The sequence below is a fragment of the Schistocerca piceifrons genome, chromosome 8, assembly GCF_021461385.2.
Source record: "Schistocerca piceifrons isolate TAMUIC-IGC-003096 chromosome 8, iqSchPice1.1, whole genome shotgun sequence".
Lineage (NCBI taxonomy): Eukaryota > Metazoa > Arthropoda > Insecta > Orthoptera > Acrididae > Schistocerca > Schistocerca piceifrons.
In genome coordinates, this window is record NC_060145.1 from 246,575,831 (window position 1) to 246,603,079 (window position 27,249).

Sequence of the window (27,249 nt, forward strand, 5' to 3'; positions counted from 1 at the left end):
ACTGCAAGAAGAAGGAGCAGGATAATAGGACATACTTCAGGGAATAACAAGAGGGTGAAAACTGTAGAGGAAGACAGAAATGGGAATACCCTCAACAAGTAATTGAGGATGTCGATTGCTACTCTGATATGAACAGGATAGCCCAGGAATAGGTGGTGGGCTTCTTCAAAACCAGTCAGAATACTGCTGAATCTCAAAAAAAAAAAAAAACAAAAAAAAAATCGTTGTTGCGATCTCCTTTCTAGCTACCTTAAATGTCGTTGAAAATCTGTTTTGAAGTACATGACCGTTTGTATAATACTGGCTGAAGTAGTGTACGTTAATCTTAAATTTAACGCCTCTGAATGAAAGAACAATCTTGTGTATTATTAAAATTAGTACTATTCAAGTTCTTGAATGAGAAAAATGCTTTCTTATGCTCATATCAAAAAGTCATTTATTTGGATATACATACATACTTACACACATCCATAATAAAGTTACAAAATAAAATTACAAAAAAAATATCCACACAACATTCCTTTTCCATATCAGTAGAGAACTGCAAGTATATTACATGTTAGTGAAAACCCATGGATCTGAAGCTAACATACAGTGTCAATAGTATATACAGATAACACATTAGGAGGATGAACTGAGGTTAGTATTCGAATAGAGATCTTTATTGACTTTGATCTCTAGTTTTCAAGGAAGTAAAACTGCATAGAATAGTGCCCACAATGTAGGCTGGTACAATAACGAAAATCAAACAGTCCAGGAGCGTATGTTTCGAAAAGCAGGAAGCACTGCACTGCCGGAAGTCCTGTTTCATAAATTATTGGTTGTTGCACAAGAGGAAAGAGGTAGAATAAGGACCACTCGCATTACAATATTAACAGTCACAGGAGACCAAACCGCATTTTTTGGAACAACATAAGCTCTACAGCTCATTGACCGCGACAGTAAGTGGTACGGTGCACGGTAGAAGTTAAAAGTAGGAATTCCTCTTTTTCAGTGTTGTAAGTGGCTTCGAGGTATAGGAACTGACATTACCAGTGAGTCGATCACAATACTGAAATGGCAGTGAACCACAATACTTGTCGAGCTCGGCGAAAGCAGTAGGCAGGCGGGCGGTCTCCAGACAGCTGGTTGTGAAACTGGCGTAGGATTGTTCCGAGAATTGTGCACCGAGTCGTTGGCAGCGAACTGTTGTCACCCAGTCGACGTCCACCTTTACTGGGCAGGCTGGCCGCTCTGACCGGCCTGTCCAGCCTGACCGCCTTGACCGCCGTAGTCGATCATCGGGTGGTATCCAGAGTCGTCAGCCGTATACCTGTGACCAGACACATGTAAGAAGTCACGTAGGGTACCTTAAATGCTGTGAAAACTACATGACCAATCGCAAGACAAGACCGCTCTTTCATTTACAGCGTAATGAAAACTATGATATATAAACACATGTGATGTAGTTCAGAATCAGCTTACAACTCTTCAGTGGCCCTGGCTTTGTAGAGAGTCGAAAGAGGTCACGTGAACTTTCTTATTTTGACTGATATCACAAGATAGTGCCGGCCGCTGGTGGCCGAGCGGTTCTAGGCGCTTCAGTCTGGAACCGCGCGACCGCTACGGTCGCAGGTTCGAATCCTGCCTCGGGCGTGGATGTGTGTGATGTCCTTAGGTTAGTTAGGTTTAAGTATTTCTTAGTTATAGGGGGCTGATGACCTGAGATGTTAAGTCCCATTGTACTCACAGCCATTTGAACCATTTTTTTGAACCACAAGATAGTATTTACTACTCGTTGGCCACACTTACATGACAACAACGTATAGTGCACAACGTATCTTCCTCCCTTAGTGGAAAGTTGTAGCATTAGAGCATCTTACAAGTGCTTGTTTTCTGGTATTTTCTTTCATGGAAAAAGTCAATCAAATGCTTCCGAATACTGAATACTGCCAGGATTTGAAGTCTTTTAAGTTCAAAAAAATGGCTCTGAGCACTATGGGATTTAACAGCTATGGTCATCAGTCCCCTAGAACTTAATAATACTTAAACCTAACTAACCTAAGGACAGCACACAACACCCAGTCATCACGAGGCAGAGAAAATCCATGACCCCGCCGGGAATCGAACCCGGGAACCCGGGCGCGGGAAGCGAGAGCGCTACCGCACGACCGGTCTTTCAAGTTCTGGGACATTAGTACATGGAGAACATGAACTTAAGGGCAGCGGCTACGACAACAACTGGTATTCTGACCTTATGTCTATAACATTTCAAATGTTTTTTATTCCAGTCTTTTATCGCAATATGAATTCTTTAGACGATGACCGGTTCAGTCCGTAATGACCATCCTCAGATCTTTTTTACACCACGTTCTAAGGTGATAAGGCCATAATGGCATCGTCAAAACATGTAATCAGCATGTTTTGACGGTGCCATTATGGCCTTATCACTTTAGGACATGTTGTAAAAAACGATCTGAGGATGATCATTACGGGCTGAAACCGGTCATCGTCTAAAGCATTCATATTGTGATCAGAGACTGGAATAAAAAACATTTGACAGGATTGGATCACTGTTTATATACGCGACCATGTCGCAGTTGGTATAACATTTCAAGAATTTAAAAGAAAATGATATACAGGTGTTGATTGGTAAAAAAAATTATGATTTGTTTTAACCTAGGGTAAACAATATAGAATTGAATATTTTGTTGTGATACGAGGGAATGGAAACTGCAGTGACATTCCGACGGAGCTTTGCACATATGTTTTGGACAGTGTCCGTAGTATGTCCATCGATCGCGTCAAGTCACTCGTTTCAGTTCTGATCGCACTGTGAGCACGTAAAGATGTATAGAAAGTAGTGTCTCCCGCCGGTGAGAGATTTCGCCTGATTTCATGCAGTCCACACAAAGCAACAGTCGTGCAGTTCCTCCTGCATAACAGTTATCGGTCGCGCACTGAAGGGCAATGAGGACGCTCCTGTAGCGTTTCGATGGGAAGTATTTGGTCACCCACGATATACCTCGGACTTTGCTGCCTCTGATTTTTATTTCTGCTCCCATCGACCGCTGACTATGAAGACAACATTGTGGCACAGAGAACGGACTGCAGGTCAGTGTAGAAAATTGGCAGAAGGTACAGGCGACTGCCTTGTATGATGAGGGTATTAGAAAGTTGGTACAATGCTACTATAGATGTAGTAACTGGTAGGTGCAGCTAACTGTTGCAAATACAACGTTTTCTATTTTCACTGTGGTTTCCATTTCGCGACCGATCGGACCTTTTTTTTTCGAACAGCCCTCGTGTTTTAGCACCTAATTTTATGAGTAACGGCATTTATCCAAACATAATGGGAAACATATACCTTTATAGTCCGTATTTGTACGTAAACACTTGCTAAAACTTTCAGTGAGTATACCAGATGAACTGGTTACGTTTTGCACACTCATCTGCGAAGAGTACGGCCTAAGCATTTGCTGCTGAGAATTCTACTGACATTTTCAACCATATCTCTCGAATAATGTTTTTGTTTTCCAGTGAAGGTGCTACTGTATTTGCACTGAGGTCAGGATTTTAATGGCAATTGAACAATGCACTTAACATCGTAAACAGCTTGTGAGAAAGACAGCTATTCCTTCCTCCCTTCCTTGTGTGTCCACATTTTTGAAAAAGAACATTCTGTGTTATTTCCGTATTGAAATTATGCCCGTCTATATCCATCAGATAACTGGAGAAGTATGCTTATTTTCGAATTCCTCCTATTGCTTGTGTAGTTTTGTTTATCTGAGTTGTTATGGGTAACTGAATGAAAGGGAGTACAAGACCTGGTGCTATAGCCGTTTGCTGCCAAACAGTGTTCGTTCAACAAGGAAAAACAACACACAATAAATGATACAGCATAGAAATCAAACACACACAATTAAAGGAGAGCTGGAGAAATTCTGTCTGGCAATAGTATAGAGGCGAAGAGTATCTTAGTAAAGAGCAATGTCATCTCAAAGATACATTGCAATAATCAGTTTAGGTAAATGAACAACCCATGACATGTATAAGTACTACGGGTATTCGGAAAATAAATGCCGACTGATCGCATTTAGCTACAGCGTCCAGCCTCTGCTCTACACAGTCACCACTCCGACTTAAGACATTTGTCGTAGCGCTGTACCAACTTTCCAAGACTCTCGTCATAAAAGGCAGCCGCCTGTGCTTCCACTCCAATTCTCTACTCTCATCTATAGCTCCTTGTCCGTGCGAAAATGCTGTCTTCATTGCCAGTACTTAATGTGAGCAGAGATGAAACACAGAGGAAGCCAGTTACGGGCTGTAGTGCGGGTGATCAAACACTTCCCATCTAAAACGCTGCAGGAGCATTTTCATAGCCCCTGCAGACTGCGACCGAGAACTGTCACGAAGTAGGAACCGTATGACAGTTCTGTAATGGGGGCTGCATAACATCAGGTGAAACCTCCCACCAGGACCTCATACTTCACGGGAGACACTATTTTCTACGCATCTTTATGTGCTCACCAAGCGCTCAGAACTGAAAAGAGAGAATTGGCGTAACCGACAGGCATACCAGAGACACTGCCGAACAGACATGTGCAGAGCTTTATTAGATTTTCATAGTGGTTTCCATTTCTTGACGGATCGGAAGTTACTTTTCGAACAACCCTCGTACATTATTCAGTAAACTGATAGACGTATTAGTTCCATACGTGTTTTACACAACCTTCAGCATTTTGCAGATTTCAATACAATCTTTTCTATTTCTGTATTCACCGTTCCACACCATTAGAAGGGCAAACTACAGAAAAATACAGTCACCAAAGATTTCTGACACTATATATGACGTAACTAATTTTCCTTTTTCAGAAATTCTCTTCTCGCTATTGTCACGCTGCATTTTATATCCTCTCTGCTTCAACCACCGACACATACTTTTTTGTACAAACACCACTTTTGCTGATACGTATATCTAATAACCTCTCTAGAAGACACTGTTTATTCCGTTCGACTTGATTTACAAGGTCTTTGCATCTGTAAAGGAGTTTCAATGCTGTGGACGAATTTCAAAGGTATTATCTCTTTTCCCTGAACAACAATCCCCGAATCAAATTTCTCCTTCGTTCCCTCCGCAGATTGCTCCATATACAAACACAATAACGTAGGGGATAGGCTAAAACCCTGTGCTACTCCGTTGGAAACTGCAACTTTCCCTCGACTATACAACATTTCGCTCTCTGTATTCTATCCGTGCTACTTTCTGAATTTTGAGGAGTATGGCGTAGCCACCTTTGGCAACAGCTTTGCCTAAATATACGGTTACTACAATAATAATTTTGCCTAAATTATTTGTCAGTATGTACCGGGTGGTTTTAATAAAAGTGCTGCTAATCACAGAGGTAAACTGTATGCTGTAATTACTGTAGGACACGGAAACATGATGGATATGCAAATGCGCTAATGGGGAACCGATTCACACTGGAAAAAAGTAGTTCAAGTTTTCACCACCAGGTACAAATCAGTCGATGTAAATTATCTCGTCAACGTCTCTGCTGCTCCGACTGAACCGGTTGATAATAAAATCAACATTATGTTTATCTCATCTGTTTGACTTTTTCTGCCCACATCCCGGTCCTAATCCGTTACAAATGGAAACATTTCTATAAGTATTTGTAGCATTCACAGCGCTAGATTTACACCTGGTGACCAAAATTGGAACTATTTTTTTTTTCTAGCATGAATCAGTTTCTCATTAACGCTGTAAAGTATCTACCAAGTTTCGCTGAGACATGATAATTGCAGTCTACTCTGGACCTCTGTGACTAGCTGCACATTAATTATAACCACCCGGTATATCGAAAAAATTACATTAGTTGGAGACTTTGAATGCATGACTTCCATCTTTTCTTTTCCTGTAGCCCTCACTGTCGCGTGTCGCGAGAGTGGCGGCGTGCGGCAGCGACCCACCTGACGCTGATGGTCTTGCCGTCGGGCGCGACGTAGGAGAAGGAGCCGGTGACGACCTGCACCTCGTCCCCGGAGCCCTCGACGTCGGCGCCGCCCTCCGCCCCCAGGCGCGCCTGCGGGCCAGAGCTCGAGTTGCCGGGCTTCAGGTAGCCCGACTGCTCCGCCTTGATGCCGTTGCTCAGCTCGTAACTGGCAGCACAGAATGGAGAAATCATTTGATTCCTACATCTCTGACTCGAACACAATGCAAGTAAGGATAAATATTCCTGTGGACCAACTGATGAGCTGGTACCAAGACAGTAATCACAATACGTAAAGCTAGAGTTGCAACGTATTTTGTACTACAATAACGAAGTGCAAGGAAGTGATTATTATATAGGAATACGATATTTTGTACTCAGGGAGTGCTAGGAGGCACCGTTCACATATTCAGGTTCAAATGGTTCAAATGGCTCTGAGCACTATGGGACTTAACATCTGTGGCCATCAGTCCCCTAGAACTTAGAACTACTTAAACCTAACTAATCTAAGGACATCGCACACATTCATGCCCGAGGCAGGATTCGAACCTGCGACCGTAGCAGTCGCGCGGTTCCGGACTGAGCGCCTAGAACCGCGAGACCACCGCGGCCGGCACTTATTCAGGGATACGACAGTAGCGACCCCTCGAAGCCTAGTAAACATCGGCTCTAAGCTGCATACCCTACGAGCTATGAGCACTTTCCATAATGATTTTTTAAATATTTTCTAATCACGTATGATGATCCCTATCATTTTTAACTCTAAATGAGACAGTTATAAATTGTGGGAGGATTTTTTAAATATTTTCTAATCACGTATGAAGATCCCTATCATTTTTAACTCTAAATGAGACAGTTATAAATTGTGGGAGTAATAATAGATGAAAATCTAAACTGTTCTGAGCAGTTAACTGCAATGTGCAAGAAGGCACCAGAATCGCTCCATGTCGTACAAAAATATAAAAAAGCTCTTCCCTCTGAAAAAGAAACCTGTACAAATACTTCTACTTCCAATACTGATTAAAGTGATGTTATGCCGAAAGGCCTTTCTCAGGAATGCTCACGACGCCTGGTACTGGTTATGAATGTTGGTTTTCGTTGTATCTGTGGTGTTCGATTCTTTCATTATATTTCACCATCATAAGCACAGCTCTTCTACCTGAGTCCAGACAAGTGCAGAGATTTGCATACCCTCTGTCTTCTCTACTGTCGTATCAACGTACACCGTACCTCTCCTGGACCTTGACTCCCTTGTCTGAACAACATGCCAGAAACACCCTTTCTCTATCAGAGCAAAATCCCTCCTCCCCACTCCATCGTTCAGTCATTTTCACGAAATCCTTCTCAGTAGCAGTAACTCGACCCTGCAATAATCTCCCGCATTATTTTAGAGAACTGAGTAACATCTCCAGCTTAAGAAGACAGTTAATGATATATCTGCTAAGGCAGCAAGCGCTTGTACATCCGTTTTTCCACAACAAGATCTTCCTCATTTGCCAGAGTTTTTGGCTGGTGCAGTCTCCTTGAATTCCGTTCCCCCAGATCTTGCTGTATCAGAAAACTTCTATTTTGTACACCTATAATTTATTTCTATGTCCGCTACTATTATAAACTTTGAGGTTCGCCGATGACATTGTAATTCTGTCAGAAACAGAAAATGACCTGGAAGAGCAGTTGAACGGAATGGACAGTGTCTTGAAACGAGAATATAAGACGAACATCAACAAAACCAAAACGAAGATAATGGAATGTAGTTGAATTAAGTCCAGTGATGCTGAGGGAATTAGATTAGGAAATGAGACACTTAAAGTAGTAATAAAGTAGTTCTGCTATTTGGGGAGCAAAATAACTGATGATGGTCGAAGTAGAGAGAATATAAAATGTAGACAAGCGTTTCAGAAGAAGAGAAATTTTTTTAACGTCGAGTATAGATTTCAGTATCAGGAAGTCGTTTCTGAAAGTAATTGTATGGAGTGCAACCATGTATGGAAGTGAAAAAGGGACGATAATTAGTTTGGACCAGAAGAGAATAGAAGCTTTCGAAATGTGGTGCTACAGAAGAATGCTGAAAATTAGATGGATAGATCACATAACTAATGATCAGTTATTGAAGAGAATTGGGGAGTAGAGGAGTATGTGGCCAAACTTGACTAGATGAAGGGATCGGTTGGTAGAACATGTTATGAGGCATCAAGGGATCACCAATTTAGTATTGGAGAGTAAAAATCGTAGAGGGAGACCAAGAGATGAATACACTAAGCAGATTCAGAAGGATGTAGGTTGCAGTAGGTACTGGGAGGTGAAGAAGCTTGCACATGATAGAGTAGCATAGAGAGCTGCATCAGACCAGTTTCAGGACTGAAGACCACAACAACAACAACTATTATTAGTGTCGTTGTTATTGACATTCTTCTACTTTCTCTTCTAAATATTATTATTACTGTTATCAATATTAGCGGCAGTAGCAGCACTACTAGAAATACTGCCTCTATGGACTTCATTAGTTCATAGTCAGTACTATTTACTCACATTGCCACATCAGACACTCAATTCATTTTATTCTGTGTGTTGTATCAAAACTGCTTCCTCTCTTAGGTCACTATGATGTAAAAAAAGTACTTCACTATGTGGTAAAAAGGTACTGTACCTGGGAAACCCTTGTCCGATGTAAGACAGGGCCCGATCGCCATTTTCACATCAGATTAAATAAAAAAGAAAAAAAGAAAATAAATAAATGAGACCGGCCCAGTGTACAAGCCCGGCATTCACTTCTTCTACTGCTGCTCTATTGTTGCCATATTTTTGGGGATGTGGTATCGTCCTAAACAAGATTAAACTGTCTCTACAATGAACTCCTTCAGAGCTATGAGCAGTTGTTAAGTAGGAGAGACGTCCTTCATAATAGAGAAGATGGCCAAGTGCTCATAGCTCTTAAGGTATACATTTTAGAGCCTATGTTTACTAATGTTTTTTGCTTCGAATTATCGTTCCTGTCATACCCCTGAATGTTGACCATTCCTCTTGGGACATCCTGTGTAAGGGTAGACATCCGTTTTTGAACCAGAAGCATATGTCTCGAGGAACCTGATGCCTTCGTAAAACGAAAGTACTGTCGTTTGAACCTAGAATTTACAGTGAGACTAATTTGAGCCATTTTTGGATATCAGTTTCTATTGCAGTAATACATTTTCCCATGTCTTCTTCTTTGTTTTTTTGGCATTTATCCATTGCCTTCATATGATCGGTATGATAATTATTTGATTAGACAGCATTAGCAGTAGAAGTTGTCCTCCTCCCTTTTCACAGCGAATAATTGTCCTAAGCTATTACGTTACCAAAATTTGTGTAAAAAGTGAATTTATGAGTAACTTAGCAAGCCACTGTATTTGCACGTACATTACATGATGTCATCCACGCTACAAGCCATAATAGCCCGGCATCGGTAACACATGATTGTGGTACCATCATAATGCATTTATGGCTTAGAGCACTGCAGTTTTTCTCAATATAGAGTTTTCTTTCGGTACTTTCTTCATCATTCTGAATCTGTAAAATGTTTTAGAATTATTTTTTTCATCATGCATAAAATTAATATTCATCGTATTGTGTTTAAAAGTTGCTTTGTGGCGCTTTAATTTGTACCACCAACTGTAACAACTTGAAGCTGTTGCTGTAGCAGTGCCAAGATACAAATCGTTCATTACGTTATGAACTTATCATCTTGTCTTATTTGAGACATGAAATAGAAATGATGGGGTAGTACTGATGGCCGGGGAGGCCCTATCCGGGGATGTTCGGCCGCCAGGTTGCAAGTCTGATTTCAGGTGATGCCACAACGAGCGCCTTGGGTGTCGATAATGAGGATAACACAATACCCAGTCCACGATCAGAGAGGAATCTGCAGTCCGCCCGGGAATAGAACCCATGCCCCGTGCACAGTAAGCAATCACGTTATCACTCAGCTAAGCAGGTGCCCTTTGTTTGAATAAGTTCGTAACGACTGTGATGGGCATTTGTTTCCAAGTAATATGGTATACCACATTACGATGCAATATAAATTTGTTAATTTTTATTAAGGATGGACGATGGCGTCTGCTTCTTTTGAGAGCAGTGAGTGTAACAAAACTACAGTTTTACGCACACGTACACAACAGAAATAAGAAATCTCACACAAATCTTTAAAATTAGCTGAACTGAATTTGCGTGGACGAGAAAATTCGGGTACTAAAGTTAGTGTTGCAAATTATTCCGCCTCTTCGACAACCCTTAAACCATAGGTGCCACACGTTTCAATTATATCTGCAGAAAGTTACCAAACTAAAGAAAACACACATTACTGTTGCAATGCATTCAGGTAGCCTATATGTTGCTGTCGGTCCCGACGTATTAGTCGAGGGCCTTCGTCTGCACAAGCTGCAGCTGCCACCTAACGGTGCTACACGTAACCTCTTGCCACAACGAGCTTGCGATCATCCTCAGATAGTTCCAGCTTCCTCCGCAGCAACCGTCGTGGAGCTGTTGCACTTTCTCTGTGCGATGAGCAAATACAGCACTGAAATCACTTTGAAGGGGGAATAAAGGAATAGACTGAATACAGTAACTACTGTGCCAATAAATATTTTTAGTGTAATGAAGTATCAGTAATAAATTTTAACTCTGTCTTATTTCATTTCATTTTACTCATGAGCATTTTTGTGGCACCAGGAAATCATTTCCTTAATTTCGATGTTGCTGATTCGTAGTCAACAACCTAAACAACGATTTACTGATTTCCTCTCTTTAAAAAAAATGGTTCAAATGGCTCTGAGCACTATGGGACTCAACTTCTCGAGTCATTAGTCCCCTAGAACTTAGAACTACTTAAACCTATCTAACCTAAGGACAGCACACACATCCATGCCCGAGGCAGGATTCGAACCTGCGACCGCAGCGGTCTCGTGGTTCCGGACTGCAGCGCCTAGAACCGCACGGCACTTCCGCCGGCTCCTCTCTTTATTCCGATTCATATCGAGTCGGTATAACGTATGTTCGTTTTGTTATTATATATATATATATATATATATATATATATATATATATATATATATATATATATATATATACAGGATGTTTCAAAAATGACCGGTATATTTGAAACGGCAATAAAAACTAAACGAGCAGCGATAGAAATACACCGTTTGTTGCAATATGCTTGGGACAACAGTACATTTTCAGGCAGACAAACTTTCGAAATTAAGTAGTTACAATTTTCAACAACAGATGGCGCTGCGGTCTGGGAAACTCTATAGTACGATATTTTCCATATATCCACCTTGCGTAGCAATAATATGGCGTAGTCTCTGAATGAAATTACCCGAAACCTTTGACGTGTCTGGCGGAATGGCTTCACATGCAGATGAGATGTACTGCTTCAGCTGTTCAATTGTATCTGGATTCTGGCGGTACACCTGGTATTTCAAGTGTCCCCACAGAAAGAAGTCACAGGGGTTCATGTCTGGCGAATAGGGAGGCCAATCCACGCCGCCTCCTGTATGTTTCGGATAGCCCAAAGCAATCACACGATCATCGAAATATTCATTCAGGAAATTAAACACGTCGGCCGTGCGATGTGGCCGGGCACCATCTTGCATAAACCACGAGGTGTTCGCAGTGTCGTCTAAGGCAGTTTGTACCGCCACAAATTCACGAAGAATATCCAGATAGCGTGATGCAGTAATCGTTTCGGATCTGAAAAATGGGCCAATGATACCTTTGGAAGAAATGGCGGCCCAGACCAGTACTTTTTGAGGATGCAGGGACGATGGGACTGCAACATGGGGCTTTTCGGTTCCCCATATGCGCCAGTTCTGTTTATCGACGAAGCCGTCCAGGTAAAAATAAGCTTCGTCAGTAAGCCAAATGCTGCCCACATGCATATCGCCGTCATCAATCCTGTGCACTATATCGTTAGCGAATGTCTCTCGTGCAGCAATGGTAGCGGCGCTGAGGGGTTGCCGCGTTTGAATTTTGTACGGATAGAGGTGTAAACTCTGGCGCATGAGACGATATGTAGACGTTGGCGTCATTTGGACCGCAGCTACAACACGGCGAACGGAAACCCGAGGCTGCTGTTGGATCACCTGCTGAACTAGCTGCGCGTTGCCCTCTGTGGTTGCCGTACGCGATCGCCCTACCTTTCCAGTACGTTCATCCGTCACGTTCCCAGTCCGTTGAAATTTTTCAAACAGATCCTTTATTGTACCGCTTTTCGGTCCTTTGGTTACATTAAACCTCCGTTGAAAACTTCGTCTTGTTGCAACAACACTGTGTTCTAGGCAGTGGAATTCCAACACCAGAAAAATCCTCTGTTCTAAGGAATAAACCATGTTGTCTACAGCACACTTGCACGTTGTGAACAGCACACGCTTACAGCAGAAAGACGACGTACAGAATGGCGCACCCACAGACTGCGTTGTCTTCTATATCTTTCACATCACTTGCAGCGCCATCTGTTGTGGAAAATTGTAACTACTGTAATTTCGAAAGTTTGTCCGCCTGAAAATGTACTGTTGTCCCAAGCATATTGCAACAAACGGTGTATTTCTATCGCTGCTCGATATATATATATATATATATATATATATATATATATATATATATATATATATATATTGTAATGCATTTCCGAGAACCTAATACATTACACATTAAGTACTAAATTTCTTATTATTAAATTTATTAGTCTGCAGTTAGGTACAGTAGAATCCTATTGGAATTCTCAAGGCTTTCGGATACGTTTTTCCGTTTTTCAAAAGAGATAATACTTTTTTGTTCACCTTGAATTACCTTTCTTCAGCCCATATTATTCTTGTTTTCTTTGCAGTTTCATTCTCTGACTGCATTTCCCTTCTGCCGGTTTTTCTTTTCGGTCTATAACTTCCAAGGTATTTATCAGTGCTCACTCTAGATCTTGTTTGAGTAATTAAACCCAGTGTATATTTTTCAGTCGTCGTGTGTATATGACATTAAATTTTATACCAGTATTCGGTTTGTATGAACGACGTCTCAACACAGACATCGATTTACTGACTAATTTAATTCATGCTGAATCAAAAAACTTTCGGATCATAGATTACAGACTGAGGCAAGGTTGACCGTGAAATAATTTATGACGATTTCTGAGTTCAAATTAGGCAAAGAAAGAGCAAACTAAATCCTGTGGTCTGTTTAAACGGAACATACAAAAATTCTTCCGTAGGTGATTCAGAACACCGTAGGTAAACTGCATCCCAACATAGAAGACACTTCCACAGCACTTTACTATTTCATTACAAGTTTTTTTAAAGTTGTAGTTCACCGTTAGACTATTCTTATAATCTGTTTTTTCTCTCTTAATCGTCGGACAGCTTCAAACTGTCCCCATGATTTTCTCACCTGTATCTGTCTGTCCCAGACTACTACGAGTACATATACCAAACATTCTCAGTTATGTTTTAAATGCACTCCACTAGCTATCTCCCCCTGCAGCATCTGTCGTTCACGGCTTCCTCTAATTCGATGGAATTTAATCCCCGATTTCTTAATACATGCTTCGTCCTCTTGTGTTTCCTTCTAGCCAGCGCATCCGACATGTTCCTTTCCTTCTAGACTCTGTGGAGAATCTCACACTTACTGCCACTTACCACTTACAACGACCGTTGTGTCACGGCAGGACACATCGCAAGAATTCTTGTCAGTTTGCACTCTGGTGTAGTTATTATTTATTCTACATTAGGACATTGAATGAACGTTTGAGGAAGCATGGGCATAACTTCTAGTGACTTGGTTGTGCCGCTACTGCCTCGGCTGCCTTGTCTCATTATTTCTCTTGATTGTTGTCAGATGTATGGTCATAATTAGCATAATATATTCTCCAACTGATGTTTTACATTTAAAAATGACGACGTAGTTCGTTGAAACCGGTAATGTAGGCCCTTTCTTTAAAGAAAATAATTTATGTACTGTGATTTTGGCTTCATTGTTGTAGTGTCAAATAAACATTGTGATTATTATATACTCAACCATTAGATTACTTTTGTACAACAGTCTTACACAAGTCAATCGCTGACACTAACTACTTGTTACTCAATTTGTTGCCTCTCAGACACTGTGTACTAATACCTCATACTATAATTCCACCGTTACAGAATCATTTGCCACAATGTATTTGGTGTTATGGAGATCTGGACTTTAACAGTATGTAACTGCATACTCTCGGCCGTACTCGGTACACACGAGTTCGTAGATACCACCCGAGATTTGGTAATCATTTCATTGTGATCTTTGCTGATATCGTGTTCCTACTTTCAAATATTATCTCTTCATTGTTCATTGTAGTAAGCAATTAATAAATTTTAAAGTTTGTCCCAATGATTTTACATGGAACTGTATTTTCCTATGCTTAATTTACGAATGCTTTTCTTGAAAGTTTTGCATTGTCCATTACGAGACTTTTTATAAATTGTTTTAGAGAAATCTGGGCGCCCTTACAAGACTTTGAAACGCTTAGTTTGAGAATGAGTGTGTTAAACGTAATTATACTCACACGTCTTATCGTTAGGTGCATGTGTCTTACCGTTAAGTACATGCGGCCACATATGTACACGTTATATATCCCAAAAAACAAATTAAAAATGTAGAAACCACCGTTAATTTTCACTGTGCCATTAGTTGTTAAAATGTAGAATTTATGAGACAGATTTTGCAAATAAGTGAACCAGGGCAACATCCTGAATTATTACCTAATTCGAGTATAATCTAAGCAACGATGTAGTTAGAACTCTGGACTGTTAGAGAGTGCCGTACACTGTGGCCAAGCGTTTCTAGGTGCTTCAGTCCGGAACCGCGCTGCTGCTACGTTCGCAGGTTCGAATCCTACCTCGGGCATGGATGCGTGTGATGTCCTTAGGTTAGTTAGGTTTAAGTAGTTCTAAGTCTAGTGGACTGATGACCTCAGATGTTAGGTTCCATAGTGCTTAGAGCCATTTGAATCATAAAGAGTCTGAACAACAATATCTGACACCTATTAGTGCCCACCCTTCGCCTTTATGACCGTTTGAACTCTACTTGGATACTGTCAGTAAGGCATCGGAATATCCATTTGGGAACGTTAGCTTATTCTTCCTCAAGAGTGGAAACCAGAAAAAGTAATGACGCTGCACTCTGAGATCTGTAGCGAAATCGACTTTCTGACCCATTCAGAAAGTGTTCCGTTGGGCTCAGATCGGGACTGTGGGTGGAACAGTTAATTTCAAGAACGATGCTTTCCACAAACCATTGCGTCACAATCACTGCTTGATGACGGCATCGTCATGCAGATGCAATCATCGTGTCCGAAAATGTTGAAATGTATGTGAATACCTAAGGGACCAAACTGCTGAGGTCATCGGTCCTTAGACTTACACAATACTTAAACTAACGTATGGTAAGAACAATATACACACCCATGCCCAAGGGAGGACTCGAGCCTCAGGCGCTAGGGGCCGCGCAGTCCGTGACATGGCGCTTGAAACTGCGCGGCCTCTCCGAGCGGCGTCGTGTCCGAACTGCACGCAATACGCAACGCTTTGAAACATGTTCTTTGCCTTCGGCGTTTAGCATTTTCATGAACTCATAAGAGAACCTTATCCTAACAACGAAAAACACCCAAGTGCCCCACTGGTACTACACGTGATGTCAGGTAACGTCCTCCAGGCTTCAGGCAAATCCAAACGCTTCCACAAGATATAGCGTAATTCATCACACCAGATCTATTACTTCTGCCATCTACTGTCCCGTGGACTCGCTCTTTAGATCGCTTCAAGATAGCTTAGCAGACACTACGGAAATGTGTGGCTTACGACTAGCTGCTCGACCACCGTACCCGTTCCTTTTAACTACTTACGCGCAGACACTGTTGTATCTGGACTGTTGGTGATCCTTTGGAAGTCACGAGTGATTCGTTCTGCTGATACCGCGCGATTCTGTACATCCACCTACCGCAACACTCAACAGCGCCTGCCCGTCACTACCTGAGGCTTTGCCTGGTCTTGGTTCAGCAGTCGTTGTGCCTTCGCATTTCCACTTCACCATTCACATCAATAACAGTCTGGCAACATTAGATTCGTTAGTCAGGTGAGATCCTATGATCACGTTCGAATACATTTAGCTCTTGTGACCGATCATTCCCGCTGTTACTGTTTCTCTAGAGACAACACAACACTCCCCGCCTTATTTTATACTGTGGGGGTCCGCATCACGTGACATCCAGTGGTCAATTTCTCACCACGCAGAGGTGTCCAGATAGTGTTAATCAGCGTAGAATCACGGTCAGGACCTAGTGGTTTAGGTTTAATGTGGTTCGCGAAACCTCTAAAACAAATTACTTTTAAGATATTTCTGAGCGATCTTCATCTGTAACGAGTATTTTCTCTCGTAACTACGATGTCGATCGGTCATTGAACTCCTAACAATTTCCCTTGATTTCGTCGCCGCATCTGGTCAGGTAGTATCACGTAGACAGCTGCCACTCACCTGTAGTTGAAGCTGCCGTCTGGGTTAATCACGGAGTTGCTGGAAGTGATGGACGCCTCCTCGCCGGCTCCCTGGGCAGGCGCCGCCGCTCCTGCGGGTCCCGCTGGAGGGGCGGGGGGCGGCGGAGGTGGAGGCGGCGCTGGGCCTCCTGGAGGTACGGGACCCGCTCCAGCCGGGGGCGGAGGTGGAGGTGGTTCCTGGGGCAGCGCCGAGCACGCCGCCACCAGCACCATTGCTGCAAACTGTTAGGCACAGTCATCAATCCGTCGTTAGTTGTAAACTACGTGTTACAGATGGCACTTTTCACATCCACGTGTTCTCAGCCGGCACGGTACAGTGAACGAAGGAAGGAAGCGCACGTTGTCTAGCACAGTAAGCAATCTAGTGAAATCTAATAATTGAAGATGTTAGAATTTAAACTTGCTGGCAGATTAAAACTGTGTGCCGGACCGAGACTCGAACTCGGGACCTTTGCCTTTCGGGAGCAAGTGCTCCTACAACTGAGCTACCCAAGCACTTGCCCACGAAAGGCAAAGGCCCCGAGTTCGAGTCTCGGTCCGGCACAAAGTTTTAATCTGCCAGGAAGTTTCATATCAGCGAACACTCCGCTGTAGAGTGAAAATTTCATTCTCTAAGAATTTTACATTTTAACTTCCACAAATGGTTGATTGGTATGTGAACGGAAGTACGTTGGTTATTCATAGACCACTACCAGTAACAGTTCTTTGTTAATTTTATTTATTTTCTGTTGCCACGTGATTGACAGAAAAACAAAATGTTTTAACACCATTCACAGTGACATAGGAAAAGTCGTATTTAAAAAAAAAATTATAGAACACTGGCTGAGAAACCTGGAATGGCTCGCTATTTTGCAAATTTTCTAATAGAAACGTAAACAAGAAATTAACTGTGTTTGTTATGATTTATCGAAAATAGTTCATTTCCCTCTGCCGGTAAAAAATGTAGAAATTATAAAACAGGCGTAAAAAAAATACAAATACGTAAGCATAATATCCAAGTTAAGAAACATGGTCCTGGACAGCTTTCGTACACTGGGCGCAAGCTGCTTCGCGTGTCTACAACGCGACTTTGTAAACGTCTCTATGGCAACGCCTGTTCATAGCTCCGTAGACGGCTATGGTTTCCGCCTACAGCCGACTGAGCATCGCACCTGAAAGTTGTCAAAGGCGCTTCCACGTGCAGGCATTTCCCAAATTTCACTCGACTGCAGGAGTGTCTTGGTTGTAATGGATAAACATATTAAAAATTCATGCATGATGCGATATTTTTCACGAATCTCAGCGTTTATGATGCCATATTTCTTGAACAGAGTGTCGCATGATAACGTATTTGTGTAGGTACATTCAGCAGCATACATGGATGCTGTTAGCGAAGTACGTTGAGGATAGAGTTAGTTGCAAGGAAATAGTAAGTTAAATCGTCAAGCATGATGCGGTAGCCTTCCATGCATCTCATTGCTTGTGACATAATATGTAGTGAACCGTGACAGGTTACCAACACGATGACTGCCTGACAGCAAGTATGTGTGTAGTACGTTTGATTATTTGATTGAAATCGATGTAGAAGATGTGTGATATTGACACACGCACACACACACACACACTTCTTTCGAGTTACATCGTTATCATCCGCCATAAAATGACAACACAAAAATTTTTTTAAGACTATACATGGTTAGGTAAGGAGACATAGAGTCTGTAAATTTTTCTTGGTCGAAATGTAAAGAAGCAGTCTGGTAACTCGTGCAGTTGTTCATCAACCATATTTATTTAGATCATAGTTCCCAATGCAGCTGGCGTCCTCGCATTGTGAGATGTAACCAGTAACGGTGCACTGGAATTTAACTGCTTATTTATATTGCGATCAAGGCAAATTAATTCATAATGAACTAAAGCATCTGACTGGCTACACATCGATTGTGAACGTGTAGTGCTTTGGCCTAGTCTGGTCGCCTTCTCGTGTCGTATTTACTTCTACTCATTGCTGTCGCTATCTGGATTTTAGATGTCCACAATTTACAGACATATGAAGAACACTTACGACATAAGATCTTAGGCTGTCATGACCGGAGTCCTTTTCTATAAAAACCTTCTGGGTGTATAGCGGTGTCAAGTGTTGTGTATCCATGTTAAATGTTTTTGTATTCCAGTTTTTTGCCACATGAAAAGGTTATATCACGAACTACATCGCAATATCCAATAATTCAAAAAATGTTATTTCTAGCGTTTTTGAGCGATCTATTTACAATTAGTAGCAACGTCGTGAAACAGTCAGGATACTTTACACTGAAGCAATGTAGGAAATTCTCTTTCTGAGGCATTGTACGCTATCTGCTGCCTGCTCAAAACCAAATTTATTTTGTTCGCCACTTTTTATACCTAAGCTTCACAGAAGAAGAAACTTAAGTCCAACAGAACGTAATTACCTGGTACACAGTCTGCAACAGTGTAGATATCACCATGTCTTAATGTATATAGATAGAGACCTAAACTCTCTCCATAATTTTCCTTACTTTCCCACGCTTTTGTAATTAGGGAGTTAGCAGTAAGGGTACTCGGTATGAATGTTACAAATTTCCTAGGTTACCATACAGTACTTATCTCACCCATCATTTCGCACATACGGAGATACCTCTAGCTGTAATTTCTGTTGCTCCGTTGCGCTCCCACGATTGCGAACTTGAGAGTTAACCAAATGAGATACAATAGGGGAATTCTATATGAGGAAATTTTACAAGGTAAGGTCGTGTTATCTAGTTTGTAGATATCTTTGAGTTCAGTGGATCTGCTTGGCTACCTTTCAAAATGTACCTTGAATATCTCCTGCTGACAACAGTGCGATCACGTGATCGGTTGGCAAAGTGTTTGTTGCTGCAAGTCGCATTCGATGCGTCATTACACACTATGTGACAGTTCTGGTTTCTGTTTGGTCCAGAGCTGCTGTGCTACACGCGAGCGTTTTCAAACACCTGGCTAGTATTAACAGCATAATGAGCATTTCCCTCATGGTGACAGAAATGAAGAGCTAGGACTGTAGCATAGAAATTTCTAGAATGTAGATACATAACGTAGTAATGCTCTTATTCATTACCACAACAATGGTTTCTGTTTACCATTTGTTGCATGAAGTGTTGTGCTTCGGGAACTAGTTGGTTCTATGTCTGCCTGTGCTGTCCTTACACTTGCGAAGGTGAAGTGTCAGCTGGCAACACACAAATATGGCCTCCAACTGAGAAGCGAGCACTGTAGAGATTTCTCGCTGTTGTTATTAGGCATGTGTGAGGTACGTTTGAAAAACTGTCGCCTTGCGGCATAAATAAAAACTATTCTTGCTCGAAGCAATTATGTGCATCAAAGTAAGCAAGCGTTAAATGCCAAATCACTTATAGAGTAGTCTGCGCCGTAAATGACGATTTTCCGTAGTAGTTGTAAGCAGCTGGGGTAAAATTAACATTAATGTCAAAAAACAGAACAGGAACGGAAAAGCGAGAGAGTCACCGAAGTAACCAATTAAGTGAGTCGATCTGGAGAACACGTAATCTCTTCTTTTGACTTTCACTGTAAAAAATTTGCTTTATTATGTTAGAATCCATTGGATACCAATAGCGCACAGCCACTGTTGAATGTTCAGATTTAAAGGACAGAAGTCAGTCGCAGAATCTATAACTTATTGCAGATGTAGGTTTGGACTGTAACACAGTATTAATCGGTGCATTACCATAGTTATTCCTGTATGACTTTTCTGGTAATGGACCGATGATGACTGCGTTATAGTCAGAATACAGATCTGCAATAAATTGTGAGGTCTGCGACTGATTGTTGCCTTGGTTTAGATCTGTAATTTGTCTGAGAAGCGAGGAGAAATTCCGTGAGATGCAACGCATTTGAAACTCTGAACTAGCTACTGTTCAGATTGTTTCAAAGACTAATGTTGACACCCAGACATTGATAGCTGATCGGAGCACGCCAACCAGCACCTGCAAATGTGTGTATACCTTCTCTACTAGTTAAACCGCCAAGTACGTATACGTCATAGTCGATGGTGGCAGCGAAACGCTCGGTTGGCAGAAACAAAGATCAATAATGAATGGTTCTCTTAAAACAGCTTTACCAACATACCCAAAACCCATAGTAGACACTAAAAACAACAAGCCAAAAAGGTCTGGGGCAAAACCGTCAGATCGTACAACAATTGTCCGGTCTAACGTGTCAGCGGACCACATGCTGACGATGGCGTGGACGGCGATACCTTCCTGTAGGATCCGCCAGTTGCATCAAGTAACATCACTGTTCTCCATCCTTCCCCCCAACCCTCGCCCCCCAACAGTAACAAACTCCCACCTCGGAATAGAAACGAGAGAAAGGGAACAAAAAGCTTCATATCTCAGCCTACAGTGGTGTGTCTGTGGGTATGGGTCACACGCAGAGGACCTACGACTTCTATCTCGGGAAAAACCTATGTGAACACACACGTTTTAATCTAACTGACGTCCTTCAAATTGGTACCTACGGCTTTCACAAAAAGAATCTTCGTTGAAGTGTAGAACAAGAACAAAAGGATGAATATTTATCGTCATAATTAGTGCATAACACTCTTCATCTGCCTCCTCAACTCAATTTACAATCAGTCGATGCGTCAGTCCATGTGCTTTGTAGGCTAACAATTCGTTCCCTCTACTCCCCAAAAGAACTTCTAAATCAAGAGGCTACCCCTGTGCTAATTACGTAGCTCGGCTAATTCATCCCCTTATCGCACACTATGTACTATTAGTTTCAGTCCTGGTATACGTCTCACACTGAAGAGCAGTGTTAAGTATTAGTTGAACAAGGATCTTGTAAGCAACATCTTTTGATGGTGGGCTAGCCCTCCTGAGAATTCTTCCAATGAACCTCCGTGTGGCATCTGCCTTGTTTGCGAATAGCTTTCTATGACTGTTCTACTTTATATCACTCCGTAAACATACTCCTAATCATTTAGTGGATGTGATTGCTTCCAGTATTCTTTAGAAATAATGTAACCTTACAGTAACGTGTCTTGTTGTAATCATACAACAATGTGCATTTTTTTAGCTACTAAAGTGTCAGTCTGTCAGGATTGTTCTCTTTCCTCTGTTAATTTGGTATGCGTGAGGGAATCAGTCAGGATGGGGGGACGGTGATGTAAATTCTGATCTAGATGAAAGTTCATTGGGACACCACAGTCCGCGAACGAAGTAAACAAGGGCGAAAAGCAGTTTATTATATGAAGCTGCATCGTCATTCCGGTGTGATCCTTGAAGGAAATAATAGTGGCCAGACTTCTGCCTACCCCAACATTAAGTGACAGTTTACAGAATAACATAGTTCAGAATTCAAAGGCTTAGAAAAGTTGAGGTTAATGCTATTCGTCCGTCAGCTGTTGCTAAGTTCATAAATTTTGACAACATAGTCTATGGAGAGCAGTGACCAGATTCCATACATAGAGAACGAGAATCGAGATGGCAGTAATATTTCTTTATTAACCGGTTTCGGCTAATCTACAAGCCACCTTCAGAACATTTTAGGCCCTCTATGGTGCTGGAGGCTACTCGGATTTTTCGTGATATGTGGTATCACGAAATACTCGAGGAGCCTCCAGCACCAGCCATAGGAAGCAAAAAGAGTTTTGAAGGTGGCTCGTAGATACAACTAAACCTGTTAATAGGGAAATATTGTTGCGATCTCGACTGTTCATTTTTAAATATTTTGTTAAGTTGTCTGACGGGCAAGAGCTACATCGTTACATTCTCAAGCGTTATTCGCTTTGAGCTGGTGATGCACAGTGCTGCAGTGGAGCTTCGATTTTTAGCACCAGTAATCGCAGTTAGAACGGAAACGTTAAGAGCTACATCCGTGGCGTAAGCGACCTTCGCTTCAAAAGTCCTAACTGGAAGGAACTTGACTTCCTTCTGCGTTATTAGCTGACTTCTAGTGAGATGTAACGAAGGCAGGCCAGTGAATTATTACACATTAGGTGTCATCATAATTCATTATCATTTGGCAGTCTACAGGTGGAAGTATTAAAGTTTTTAACCGTGCTCTCATAGCATCACTTGTCTTTTTTCCATATAACTGTTACATTCCGTCTTAATTCTCTTAAAATAATGTATAAACTTGACGATCGACGTTCAGCAGCTTGAAATTCAGTATTCCGAAAATTTGCTCTCAGTAAGTATCCTCTAGGTCTTCATCGGCCTTTCGGGCGCTATTCTAAACACATCTGTCATCCTTCGTACCAACAAAATGCGTTTCAAGTTTTCAAGCAGCCGCATCAAAACTCCTACCATTCTACATAAAGTTGGCATATGTCCATCCAACTCAGAAAAGGTTCCAAATTCAATGGTACATTCTAAGCATTACTAATTTTCTTTCCGTTGGCAACAATTTCTTCTTGTATTGTTCTGTCTTCGATAAGATTTTTTTTTTTTTTTGCGCATATAACAGTAAGTCCTTAAAAACAAAAGTATGCTCTGGTAGTTAGTTACTACACAAATACATTTGTAACATCTCAGTTATCCAGCGGTCGTCTCACTGTCAATTTTCCTGTCTCTGTCACGACCAGACGACTTGCGTCTCATTCCTTTCGACACCACGAGGATAGCCAGTGCTCGGAATGATTGGAATTTTCGCTATCAGAATGTGGCTGAAGGGCAAGCAGCTTACGTGTACCAACTGTCAGAGCGTTTACTAACATTCTGGCTTACGCTAAATTAAATTAAGTCGAATTAAAATCAAAAGCACTGCGTCGCATTTCTTCGAGGGAGGTGGTGGAAGCATTGTTCATGGGCATTTCTGTTAATAACGATGTTATGTACGGTCATTGGCTCCGGCTGGAACATCTCTTTGTTGTGCAACAATCAACTAATATATCGATACAGTATATCAGTTGACTATTACAAGCCAACTAAATTTAATTGAAACTACATGTCAAATGACCTTCCGTGTTTAGATTTTCTGTAAAGCAGAAGTACTGAAAACTCATGGGCCATCTTGCCTGCACTACAATGTAACGTATATCAGAACGGAATTACATTTAACGAGCTGAGAAGCACTTTCTAAGAAGCGCAAACTAATTTTAGAACATGCTGAACAAGTAAGTTGTCTTAAAGAAGTGACCAACCAACAGAGAACTCTCGTAGCTAGTATTTGACGAATTTCTTAGTACATGGGGAAAGACATTGACTTCTGCTCCTCATCTTACACCTAATAAAAGCAGAAATGCTTACAACTATATTCAAGGTAACTTAGTTACTATAACCTTAACGGTCAACGGGGTCAGTTCCGTATCATATGAGTACTTTTTCCCCCCACCCCCTCTCCCACGATATCCTCTGTCATTTTCTTCCAAACAAAGCGATACTAACTTCTTAATCCTTCCTATCATGACGGAATCTTTCCATTGATCGCATAAAATTCTGTCTCCTTCAGTTAGTTACTGCCACAGTCACAATTTAAATATGTTCTTTCCTGCCAAATATAGCTCAAGTTTTATGTATACTCTTATTATGATTATTGTTGTTCAAATGGCTCTGAGCACTATGGGACTTTAAAATCTGAGGTCGTCAGTCCCCTAGAACTTAGAACTACTTAAACCTAAATAACTTAAGGGCAACACACACATCCATGCTCGAGGCAGGATTCGAACCTGCGAGAGTAGCAGTCGCGCGGTTCCGGATTGAAACGCCTAGAACCGTTCGGCCACAGCGGCCGCCGATTATTGTTGTGTTAACCGTTCCATTTCGGAAGATTAATACCGATAGAATATTTTTCTCTTTGTTAATACTTTTACCGTTTCTGATACCTAATCATTTCCATTATATTTAAGTTTTCTGGTAGCGGTATTTGTATAGGATATCTTCTTGGATTTAGTTGAAGGGAGGAGAGAGAGAGAGAGAAAGAGAGAGCTTTTGGCTTGATGTTGACGGGGAAAATAAACAAATAAATAAATGAACTTAAATAAATTTCAAAGAATTTATAAACCCGCTGGTCAAACCTTTAAAAGACTGAGAATTATCTTGTACGCCATTCAGCTTGATTTCCGTGTTTGGTTCTTGAATGTGTAGTTGATTATTTATCTGAGAATGATTAAAATTATCTTGAAATTTTAGGTACAATGAAATTTGAGATAATATGTAAACCTTCTCGTGAAGGAAATTTTACTGGAACTCCTGTAGTTTACTACCAGTCCATTGTTGATCACTCCGAGGTCAGTGAAGAACTTCAACGTTTAAGATTTGAATAGGAAGAACGTGCCTGTATGTGGTTCTTCAGTGCTGTAAGAAAGACGTACCACAGTGAAGTTGCTCCACTACAGACTTAACGGAGGTACGAGCGTAGGGAATAGGTTCCTAGTACGTAACTCGAAGACGTCTCACGTAATGGAACTCAGTACGTTGTACTCGACAGTGAGTGTAGATCAGACACAATAGTAACGTCAGGGGTGATCTAAGGGAATATAGCAGGGACCCTGTTATCCTCAACATATGTGAATGATCTGAAGGACTAGCTGGGTAGCAATCTACGGCTGTTTCATGATGGTACTGTGATGTGTGGGAATGAGTCGTCGTTTACTGACTCCAGGAAGAAACAGGATGACTTAGACAGATATTCTGATTACGTTAAATCCATTCGCAATTGCGAAATGGACAACTATCAACTGTAGGACTGAATGACGACGGTGAAAATTTGTGCCTGGCCGGGGCTAGACCCTGGATTTCCGACTTATCGCGAGTGGTCGCCTTACCATCTAGCTATCCATGTACGAATCAGGGCCAGATCCAGATTTCCATACCTCGTCAACCATGCGTCTGCTGCCAGCAATTCTACATCCATTATTATTCCCGTATAGGTGAGAGATTTTATTTGAAACTCGCCTGCCCTGTTTCGGTATTGCAGGGCCTGTGTTATTCTGAACTACGATGCCAAGTTCCTTTGGACATGCATACATGGATACATATCCAAAGGAACTTTGCATCATAATTCTAACAAAGACGCTGCAGTATTGTATAAACTTGTAGTTGGTGTGATGAATGGCAGTTGCACTAAATATTTGAAAATGAAAGTTAGGGCAGATGAGTAGGAAAATCCCATAACGTTAGACTACAGCGTTAGTAATGTGCTCCTTCACACAGTCACGACGATTAAGTATATAGACGTAATGTTGCAAAGCGATATGAAATGAAAGACCACGTAAGAACGGTCGTAGGTATCAAAAATGATCGACCTATTTGGAGGATGTTAAGGGAGTGTCGTTTATCTGCAAAGAAGACCGCTTTTAGAACATTAGTGCGACCCATTCTTGAGTACTGTCCGAGTGTTTGGGACCCCACCAGGTCGGATTAAAGGAAGACATTGAAGGAATTGTGGCTTTCTGCTAGATCTTTACTGTTATGTTATGATCAAGTAGCGAGTAGTACGTAGGTGCTTCGTGAACTTAAATGGGAATCCATGGAGGGATTCTGCTCGCGGGACACTATAGAGTGAAGTTAAAGAACGCTGTGTACAGTTGCCTGGAGAACGATTCTATGTCCACAACGTACATCTCACGCACGGACAGCGAAGTCAAGAAGGAACGGAAGCTGTCTGTCGCCCCATTTGCGAGAGGCAAGGAAATTCCTACCAGTGGTAAAAGATACCCTGCACTAGGCACCATACGACGACTTGTAGAGTTCGTAGATATAGATGAAGATGTAGGATAGGAATACTTTTCGAGTCTGTGTGCTGGCAGAGAAGAGCAGTTCTGCTGCTGCGTTCGGTACTTACCAAGAATCGGACCATTTCCGCGGCAGTGGCTATTGACGTTCACAAGTCAGAGAATTCCACAGGAACTGCCTTCCTCTGGGCTCTCGGGGCTTTATATATCGGTGTTTCGGCTTCCCTCCCCGTGCTAACTGCTTTGTCCTCACGGATACCGCCTCCCCTCTCCCACCCATCCACAGAGTACGCAAGAGCCGCGACTCCATTGCGCGGGGGGTATGACACGCCGGAGTCTCAGCGCCTCGGTGTCTGCCTGGGGAACTCCATACGTTGTGATTGTACATGTGACCCGTGAGTTAATACGTACTCTAAGGCCACCGTTAATACAATACATCCACCAAATTCTGAAGTTACTGGCTTATGGCCAAGAAGTGTCGCATAATGTCGTAGGTAAAATGTAACTATACTTCTTTCGAATACCGTTTTTGGTTGTATACGTAGATTCGTAAGCTAATTGTTGTCCAAAAACCAATATGTCTTCTTGACGGTAACATTTAGTTCTTGTTGATAATGTAACTTTTGGTCACCACTTTTAACATACTACGTTTATCTTGCAGCCAATCATGATCCTGGAACAGTTTTACAAGCGCCAGTAACAAGTGTGTTGATTTAACTGCAATGCGATGTGATGATCAGCCTTCTAGGACTGTAATTGTATACACTCGTGAATTAATTTCAAACCTGATTCCGCTTGTGGCTAGCTGAATTGATTGGTATAGACGCTCTCTTCTTATGATTTTTTCAACTGACTGATGTTTCTACAAAAGACCAGGCAACTAGCTCGAACTATCGAGAAATTCGATTTGTTCAGATCGGTATTAGCAACTCGATTTTATTTGTTTTTGTTAAAATACAAAAACATTCTACAGAAATTAAAAAAAACATAGAACTCTGGTAGAAGTACAATAATGTAAATGATGAAGGAAAAAAACGAATTTGTGAATTGTTTAATG

At 41.6% G+C, this 27,249-nt stretch overlaps 1 protein-coding gene across 1 annotated transcript; it reads right to left on the reverse strand.

Moving 5' to 3' along the window:
- Window positions 1-427: 427 nt before the first annotated feature.
- On the reverse strand, window positions 428-26,368 carry LOC124711721 (pupal cuticle protein 20-like). The gene is made up of 4 exons (XM_047241931.1): window positions 26,303-26,368; window positions 16,503-16,744; window positions 5,953-6,141; window positions 428-1,312 (listed from the first exon to the last, which is right to left on the reverse strand). Exons 1-4 carry the CDS (start codon window positions 26,315-26,317, stop codon window positions 1,213-1,215), a joined length of 546 nt encoding a protein of 181 aa, XP_047097887.1. The 5' UTR covers window positions 26,318-26,368; the 3' UTR covers window positions 428-1,212.
- Between the last annotated feature and the right edge of the window lie 881 nt (window positions 26,369-27,249).